This window comes from Salvia splendens, chromosome 3 (genome assembly GCF_004379255.2).
Source record: "Salvia splendens isolate huo1 chromosome 3, SspV2, whole genome shotgun sequence".
Lineage (NCBI taxonomy): Eukaryota > Viridiplantae > Streptophyta > Magnoliopsida > Lamiales > Lamiaceae > Salvia > Salvia splendens.
In genome coordinates, this window is record NC_056034.1 from 31,085,427 (window position 1) to 31,094,351 (window position 8,925).

An 8,925-nucleotide genomic window follows, 5' to 3' on the forward strand; every position below is an offset into this window, starting at 1 on the left:
TATATTATTTGGAATTTCAATAATCTACTTTTGACATAAATTCAAATTGTGGAATTGAGACGAATTGAAATTGTAATTCAATTCTAAATCAATTTTGTAGTTTTAAACATGGGGTTTAGAATTGAAGATTCCAATTTCAATTTGAAAGGCTCAATTCTATGATACCGAACGAAACCTAAAAAAAATCTTCAATTTATGCACTTAGTCACATTCCACGACCACTAAAGTAAACTAAATCTAGTTAAATAAGATATTCAAATTTTAATACTAGTAAGGTTTTCTAAAGGGACCTAATATTCTCTGTTAAAAATACCACGGAAAAGGTGATAAAAAAACATTAAAGAAGACGAAGAAATAGCAAGCACATTTTCATTTCACGCGTTAATACATCTAATCTATTGTTAGTTAAAAAACGCATTATATATAGAATAAGAATAGTTATTATCTATAATAACACTAATCGATTCTATATATATACAAAGGCAGACCTTGGAGATCTCATGCTCGTTTTTCCATGGACATATTAGAATTACCTGGAATGCTACAGCTTCAGATTAAGCATCGACGAGCAGCAGCCTATTTCGACTAACAGTTTTGGGCTCCGCTTCCCCTCTGTAGCAGAATGACGACCATGCCTCTTAGTGTCACCGATCAGTTCATGTAGCAGGAAAGGGTTCCTATCTATCTGTGGGCTTTCACCAGATTTCTACAAGATCAAAAAGGAATTTGTATAAGCTATATCAAATAGGCATGTTGAAGCATATGGATTAGATTGAATGAACAATATATGAATTTTTTTAAATGTAATCTAACATGAAAGGGTCCACTAAAAGTAGAAACAAGTGTAATGCTTCTGGTCATATGGAGATAAACTAATACTCCCTCGTCCCACAAAAGATGTCACACGGCACGGGATTTTAGGAGGTTTTGTTTTGTGTTAAATGAAGAGAGAGAATATAATTTTTGTATTTATGTGAGAGAGCTTTTTCCAAAAAGGGAAATGTGACATCTTTTGTGGGACAAACTAAAAAGGAAAGTGTGACATCTACTATGGGACGGAGGGAGTACTATTAACCCCAACAATCCTAATATATCCACTCCATTGTTTCAAGAAAAATTGTATTGGCAAATGGTCATCAAAACTACGTGAGTAAACTTTAGAAAAAAAATGTCAATAAAACCATAACAAAATGTTGAGCATACCGTTTGATTTCAGAACCTGAATGCCATTTGGAAGGCACATCTCAACAAGCTCGAGAAGAGGCTCACCATATGAATGACGAGAAGTTAAAAGCAAGCATGCATGTCAGCTTGAATCCTGATCAGCATTAGACCCAAAAAAAGGTCGCCTTTTTCTCAATATCTCAGCTTCTTTAGCAATCTGGATATCAGAGGGCCAGAAGATCTGACGGCAAACTTTGAAAATAAACCGGGGGAGCAATCCTATAACCATTATGAGTAAGATGGAGATCCAGTAAACTGGTGATTTTACAAGATGGTATATTGTACTGCAAAACAACAACAATTTCAGTGTCAACCATAGATGACTGATTAGTGCATCTTATAAATACGTGATGAATGATAATTTTCAACATATAGACTAACCCATAATTAGGGAAAACAGGTATAGAATCAAGCACCACCATGCAGCCATATGTTACAACAATTGAGCCCCATATAGCAGCATGAGTAACAAATACCCAGCGCTGAATATCCATTGCCAAGTGCACATTAACTAATATGACAACTGCAATTGTCCATAAGCTTCCCATACTCCATATGTCAATAGTGCTCTCTCTGTAGGTGAACAATGGTACATAGAAGAGTACAAGGCTCTGCCACAATGTGTCCACCATTGTAATCCAGAAGAGGGTCATATTGTAACTCTCTTGTCGGTGCCCTGCTGCATAGAGCTTTGGATATTTGAGTAATGTCTTATGACTTAGGTCCTTGTCTAGAATACCAACAACAACCGTTGGTACAGAAGTATATATGACGGAGTAAAAAACACTGCTCCAATCTGTCAATGCAGAAGTAGTAGAAAAGGCTGTACATAAGATATACCTGCAAAATTAATAGAAGAAAACACTAGGTCAGCAGGGATCCATATGTAGTTAAAGTATGCGTAGGTGTGTAGATTTTCCTATGCAACAAACATGCCTTTCATGATATCAAATTGGAAAGCCCCAGATTTCGTAAGTAAACATTATGCACTACATAAAGATCAAGGATACTCTGCGTACCAGAAAAGCATCAACACAAAAACAGCATTGCGATAAAAATTGTAGAGAATGAGATAGCCAAGCCGCTGATAATTCCAGTGTCCATGCACCAAAAGCAATCTTTTCAAAAATCTGAACTGGCCCATAGCAAAGTCTGATGCCATCACAGCTTGGCGCCCTTCTTGACCACAAATTCCAACACCAACATCCGCCATTTGGATCATGGAAACGTCATTAGCCCCTGCAAAAGCATTACTCATCGGATGACGATAAAAGAGATTTTCATAAAGCTCTATGAAAGATGTACTAGTTCATAAAGTTCAGACAGAAAACAAGAAGCATGATGTATCTGAGTCACAGTGTCACACTAGACTATCAGTGTACTACAATACCAAATTCAGATTTACATCCCAACTCAAAACATAATGCAGCAATTACCTGCTTAACCCTAAGCAACCAAGATCACAAGGAAAAGATAATGTAATGATAGAAAACAAAGATATATGAAATCAAAATATAACCGACTCACCGTCACCGATGGCTAGTGTAAGATCATCAGTGCGGCTTTTAATCATGTCCACAATTCCAGCCTTCTGCAAGGGTGCAACCCTACAACAGAGCACCACCTTACACAAAGTGGCGAGGTTGAACAGCTGATGACATTAACAAAAAAAGAAGTAAGAGGCTTGTTCATTATTATAACTGCAAATAAGCTTCTATTAAGATATCAAACATAAAGCTAAGAAATGCTTGAGTAAAATCTTAAATGTAAAACTAGTCCAGGACAGCTAAACAAAAAAAATGGGTTTTATTTTATAGTACTCCCTTCGTCCCTGAAAAGTATGAACTATTTCCTTATCAGTCCGTCCATGAAAAGTATGAACTTTCTAATTTTGGAATAGTTAAACACATTACCCCTACACATCATTTTATTTACAACTAATACCATTACACTACTCTACTAATGATGTGGCGCCCACTCTACACTAACACTGCTTACACTACCTCTTATCTCTTTCTCTCTTACTTCACCAATTATACATTAAAACTCGTGCCGAACCAAATGTTCATACTTTTTCAGGGACGTAGGGAGTATAAAATAAACACAGACTAAAAAAATGCAAATCAGAATAAAGCAATTAAAAAGAATGATGTGTACCTCGTATTCCAAGTCTTTCTCTAATATGTATACCAGACTGTTGCCATCAATTATAAGGGCTAGCGGGCCAAAAGTAGGCCTGTCTTCCTCGCCTGTAATCTGTTGAGACATATTGGAACACTTTGTTTGAGAAGTCATTTCAAGAAAATTAAGTTCAGTCTTCCTCTTCAAATTTGTTGTATCATCAAAGGAACTTGCATAATTGACATGGTATTTGGCCTTGGCATCACATAATAGTTTTCTGCATTCATGTTCTGAATTTCCATTGATTATGATCTGGTGCATATCTGCAGTCAAGAGTCGGCAAGAAAGACCAATAGATATTGCCGTCTCTTGCTTATCTCCAGTGAGAACCCACACCTTTATTCCAGCTTGGCGCAGGGACTCAATGGCTTCAGGCACACCCTCTTGTAACCTGTCCTCAATAGCTGTGGCTCCAAGAAGGGTCAAGTTGCATTCAATGAGAGCTGCAGCTTGGCGTAGTTTTACAACTCTATCAGTCAAAGATGTGCACGCATCTTCGTACATTTGTTGCCACTCTGCAAGGAGTTCACCATTAAGGTCCCTAGATGCAACAACCAGGGTGCGTAAACCTTCAGATGAATAATCATTCAGATGTACTTGTGTTACATGTCTCATGCAATCATCACATGGAAGATCTTTTTTTAAGATGCTGAACATTGATGTATCAGCCCCCTTCACCAACACCTTAACACTGCCATTGGGAAATCTAATGACAACCGACATTCTTTTACGCACGCTATCAAACTCATGCAAACCCAATACATCCAACCTGCATTGCACAGGGTAAATACTCTAAGCCACAAAAATAGCTTCAAGATTAACAGGAGTCTATCAATGAGAAATAACTGGACTATGAAAAACATCCATATACTGAATTCAGGAAAAGAGGAAACGAAGAATAACAGATATTATATCGCTTGTCAAGAAAAATCAGCTTATTGGGGATAAAAAAAATAGGAGATTATAAGTGAAGTAATGAGGTCAGCATTCTACCTTAATTTCTCGCCATTGGCATCAATCACTATATGCCCAGATGTCCGCTCAAAAAGTGTATAGCCATAAGCAGAGGCTGCTGCAACCAATGCCTGTTCATCAGGAGACTCACCTTGATAATCTATAGAAGTCTGGCCATCACTCAATAAACTACCAGAAATACTTGAAGGACCCCCGGTAAGAATGGGTATCACGGTGTTACAAGCTGCAAGTGTCAGGAAAAAGTCATACGCAGCACTTCTTTCTTCTCCATCCAGATCTTTGTACGATAATTTGATGAGTTCAGGATCAGGGATGATTTCAGATTTAAGCTTCCATTTTCTTCCACTCACCATAGACTCTTCCACTGCACATGTTATCACAAGGTAAGACAAAAATCATGAAAGAGAAAATGACAAGAAAAAAATAAATGATATTATCTCAGCTATGCAAACATGAGCATGCACACATAAAACAAAGGACTTAAAAAACTTATAGCACTACTATTGTAACATGTGCAGTGGAAAGAAACTTTAAAAGAAAAGAGCGGTGCAGAAATAAATTATTTGTTTAAATCATAATAAGATTAACGAGAAAATTAAATTGCGGCTCTCTTGGAACTCAAAGTGGAGAGGAAAAAGAAGAATAAGGTGTGAATATAAAAACAGGACAGGTGAACTGCTGAAGGGTATCTGTTCTGCAGATATAATAATGACCTAAACTGCAGTCTTTTTCAAAGCATGTATCTTGTTTGTCAGTACAGTTCACTGGATTTTAAGAAGATAGTCATGTAAAATTACAAAAGAATGTGTGTCATACCCTCGCTGATTAGCTATAGAAATACCTTAGATCTTTTTCCTAATAGATAACAATACAATAATGCTTGAATATATGCAACACATGGCAACGCCAACATAAATTCACATTATCATCGAAGTAAAGCAAGACTTTCAAATTATACCTGTGGCGTCTATCTCCCGTGAACCAGCTTTAGAGTCACCATAACTCTTCCCCCAGATACTTGCTTTCTTGAATTCCATCTTGTTTTCTGTCAGTGTGCCTGTCTTATCAGAGAGTATATATCGTATTTGTCCCAAATCCTCATTAATATTCAAGGATCTGCACTGAAACCTAGAATTGCTCAAACTGTCGTACATGTGCTGATCACCAATCATGAAATATGATTGCCCCAACCGCACCAGCTCCATCGTGATGTAGAGGGATATCGGAATCATTATCTGGAAAACTATGATAGAACTCAAGAATGAGAAAAATGTCTCCATAGGAATTCCATAATACTTGTACTTCTTGCCATCATTTCCCTTTTGGAAGTAAACTTTTCGGTAGTAAGGCAGTGTATCAAGCTGAGACTTGTGGCGGTTTAACCATAAACCCATCCCTAGGCCGACAACAAGGCACATGATTAAAAGAAAAACTGATAACCAAAATGTCTCCCGGTTCATGTAGGTTTCCAGTCTGCTTCTTTTAGAAGGGGACATTGCACTGTTTAGCATAGCTTTTGTATCCTGTCCAGCATAAACCACAACCCCAACTGCCCATTCTGTGTTCTTCAGCTGACAGCCACGTAGAATAATATTGGATTGGCTGAGAGGAAGGAAATTCCCATTGAGCTCCATATTAGCCATGAACTCATAGATATTTCTGTTTGGCTGCTCACAAGTGATGATACCAGATATCATAGTCCCTTCAAGAAAAAGTTTATTAGTTTCTTGTCGAGCATACCTTGTTTTCAAGTTTGATTCACCATCCAAATTCATCGTCTGAATGTAGGCAATTCCACTAGGATCACTCGTTGCTAGCAACACCATATCACAAGGAATAGTTTCATCAGAACTGATCTTCAATACCTCACCAGCCTGAATCATTTTCCACCTTTTGGGATGGAATCCATCTGATTGTAGCACTAGTGCCTCCCTATTATTCTCATTCCTGTCAGATCTGTGTCTTCGCCAATCCTCATAACCATCTTTGACAGCCGTGACAGTAAGCACAAAAAGAAGAGGGAAAAGGGAAACTGTTCTGCCAAATACTGCAAGAGGGGGAAGCTGGTTCAAAGCAGCAATGGCTAAAAAATACAAATAAGCCACCCTGTGAAACTGAATGAAAAGGTTTTTGGGTAAGAAGTTAAGCAATGTGTACTTGCTTGTCCGGATCTCGTTCCCAGAAAAATGAGAGTTATCACATGTCTTCTTTGGATCATTAATATGTATCAACCTGGGGTTATCATGACGAGTGGTATTATCTTCAAGCTTCATGTTTAAGTGAAACTTCTCAGGCCTATGAGGTTTGCCAATGGCCTGTTACCAGGAAGGAGAAATGTGAGATGGAGCCACAGATATTTCAACGTTCCGCTGCACATCCATTATTACACAACTCCATGACACAAAGCGTCTCCATGCTCTTGGGAGGCATTGTTGACAAAGGTCGAATGACAAAACTCCCTTTCTTCCACCCTCAAAAGCAGGGCGTTGTGATAAATTTCCCGAAACAGCTTCACGCAGCAGAGTTTTTCTTGAACTCCTTCAGATGATACAAATTGCAATCATGTGTGTCATCAGGAATCCAGGAAGAGAACGATCCGTCACGGCGCAAACATGACAATGAGCTGAATCTCAAGGACAAGTTAAGGCGCTGATGTTGAGCTGGGGTTGAGGATTATAAAATTGTTCAGATTTGGGCAGCAATGGCTTGTCAGAAGACATAAAGAATCCATCAACACAAACAAAACGAATTTCTTTAAGGAGAAAATCGGTAAAACCCTACAATCCCCAACCTGAAAATTGAGTCATCAAAGGATAAGATTTGAGGAGACGATGATATCCCCGGGGAAAATCAGCAAGACAAAATGGGGAGGCGAAATCAATGCATTACTACTGGAGCATTAGGAAAACTTGGCAATACCAGTTCAAAATCAATTCACTCAAAAATCTAAGCCCTTAAACCCTAGTAGACATGAGTGCTAAATAAAAACACAGCTTTACCTTGAGAGAGAGAAAAAAAAAGTAGCAGATCCAAAAATCCAATCGAATCAGTGATGAAATAGAAAGTAAAGGCCTAGAAATGCATCACCGCCGAAAAAGAGCAACAGCATTTAAGATAAATGAAGACGGAAGAAAAAACAAAAACGAAATTCGGAATCATTACGTGCAGATGAATTATAGATAAAAGGACGGGAAACAATAAAGAGAGGACTGACCTTGAAGCGCAGAGAGATGGCCCGTCTATTTATGAATGCACTGAATACGAAATTATGGCAGTCGAAAATTTGGCAGATTTCAGATCTCCGATCCCTTTCTTTTGTTTATCGGCTTCTGTTTCTCAATCCACAACACTTCTCCTTTTCTTTTTCTTTTTCTTTTTCTTTTTCTTTTTCTTTTTCGTTTTCTTTTTTTTAAGGAAGAATTAATGAAATTAAATTAGTGAAGAAAGTGTATTTGTTCTGCAACTGAAGCAATGCTGGTAGGGACGATTTAGATTGAGATTTGAGTGAGATTATACGGCTTGATTTTTATTTTTATTTTTATTTTTATTTTTATTTTTCTATATTTGCTTCCGATATATTTTCCCTTTCAAATTTGTTCGAATCCAAAACTTAATTCAAATGACAAATTAACCAACAAATCAATCATAAGTATGGGAAATCAATTTGATTATCATATGTTCGCTTTGCCCTTTGATATTACAAGTAAAAGTATAAGTATGTACTTTTATATTGTTTTGTACTATTTCAAGAGGTTGTGGTTTGGAACATGTGAATAATAGAAATCGACTTTTTCCAACTAACTCTTACATAGTTACATATGTGAATTTATAAATATTCTAGAAATATAAATTAATAGATGGTGCATATTCACATAATAAAATCAAAATTTTCTATGCGCGGTCACTACATAATTATAATTATTCAAATATCAAAAATATACTGTGAATTAAATATAATTTACAGATTTAGAGTCAAATATGGTCTTAAACATATGATATTTTTACGATAGTGGTCATAGACATTACGTCTTGAATTATTCGGTCCCACACATTTAAAATCGGGCCGCACTCAGTCTAAAACGGACGACACCGTAAAAAATACACGGTCAACGGTAGATTAGTCAATTTTGACCCACTTGTGAATTTTAATTACGAAATTTAATTATTTTAGAAAAATAAAAAATTATTATTCTTAAAAAACTAAATAAAAAACCCTTCTCTCTTCTTATTCTACTTTCTTGCCGCTTCCCCTTTAGAGCATCCACAATGGCGGCAAGCGGACCGGCTAGCCGATCCCCGGCGCTAGCCGGTCCGCTCGCCGAACCATTGTAACCGGCTAGTCGAATTTCGGCGAAAAAATCGGTGAGTGCACGCCGATCCGAGCGCTGGGCGATGCGCTCGCCGATCCGCTGGCCGCCATTGCAGGCTCCGGATCGGCTAGCGGATTTTTTTTTTCGAAACACTATATATACGCGATTTGCACGTCATTTTCATTTGCACCACTTGTTTTAACGAGTATTCTCTCCATCTTAATTTATGTACAAG

The 8,925-nt window shown here is 37.5% G+C and overlaps 1 protein-coding gene across 3 annotated transcripts; it reads right to left on the bottom strand.

Moving 5' to 3' along the window:
* Window positions 1–355: 355 nt before the first annotated feature.
* Window positions 356–7,741, bottom strand: LOC121795656 (phospholipid-transporting ATPase 1-like). 3 transcript variants are annotated; one of them, XR_006049599.1, is made up of 9 exons: window positions 7,595–7,740; window positions 5,339–7,040; window positions 4,399–4,744; window positions 3,382–4,174; window positions 2,752–2,875; window positions 2,244–2,463; window positions 1,606–2,064; window positions 1,204–1,508; window positions 356–706 (listed from the first exon to the last, which is right to left on the bottom strand). XR_006049599.1 is itself a non-coding variant. In XM_042194205.1 (9 exons), the coding sequence occupies exons 2-8, from the start codon at window positions 6,651–6,653 to the stop codon at window positions 1,307–1,309; spliced, it is 3,459 nt and encodes a 1,152-aa protein (XP_042050139.1). In that variant the 5' UTR covers window positions 6,654–7,171; window positions 7,595–7,741; the 3' UTR covers window positions 356–706; window positions 1,270–1,306. The 3 variants fall into 3 exon arrangements, 1 of the variants encoding a protein (XP_042050139.1); XR_006049598.1 differs by having other exon boundaries at window positions 5,339–7,171; XM_042194205.1 differs by having other exon boundaries at window positions 1,270–1,508; window positions 5,339–7,171; window positions 7,595–7,741.
* Between the last annotated feature and the right edge of the window lie 1,184 nt (window positions 7,742–8,925).

Bases quoted from the DNA above. Each gene is read 5' to 3' on its own strand.
- LOC121795656 (XM_042194205.1), bottom strand. From the start codon at position 6,653: ATGAAGCTTGAAGATAATACCACTCGTCATGATAACCCCAGGTTGATA. The intron at 2,876-3,381 runs GTACACATCATT...TAATGTCATCAG, and splicing joins AGAAAGACTTGGAATACGAG to CTGTTCAACCTCGCCACTTT. The intron at 1,509-1,605 runs GTTAGTCTATAT...GTTGTTTTGCAG, and splicing joins CCTGTTTTCCCTAATTATGG to TACAATATACCATCTTGTAA.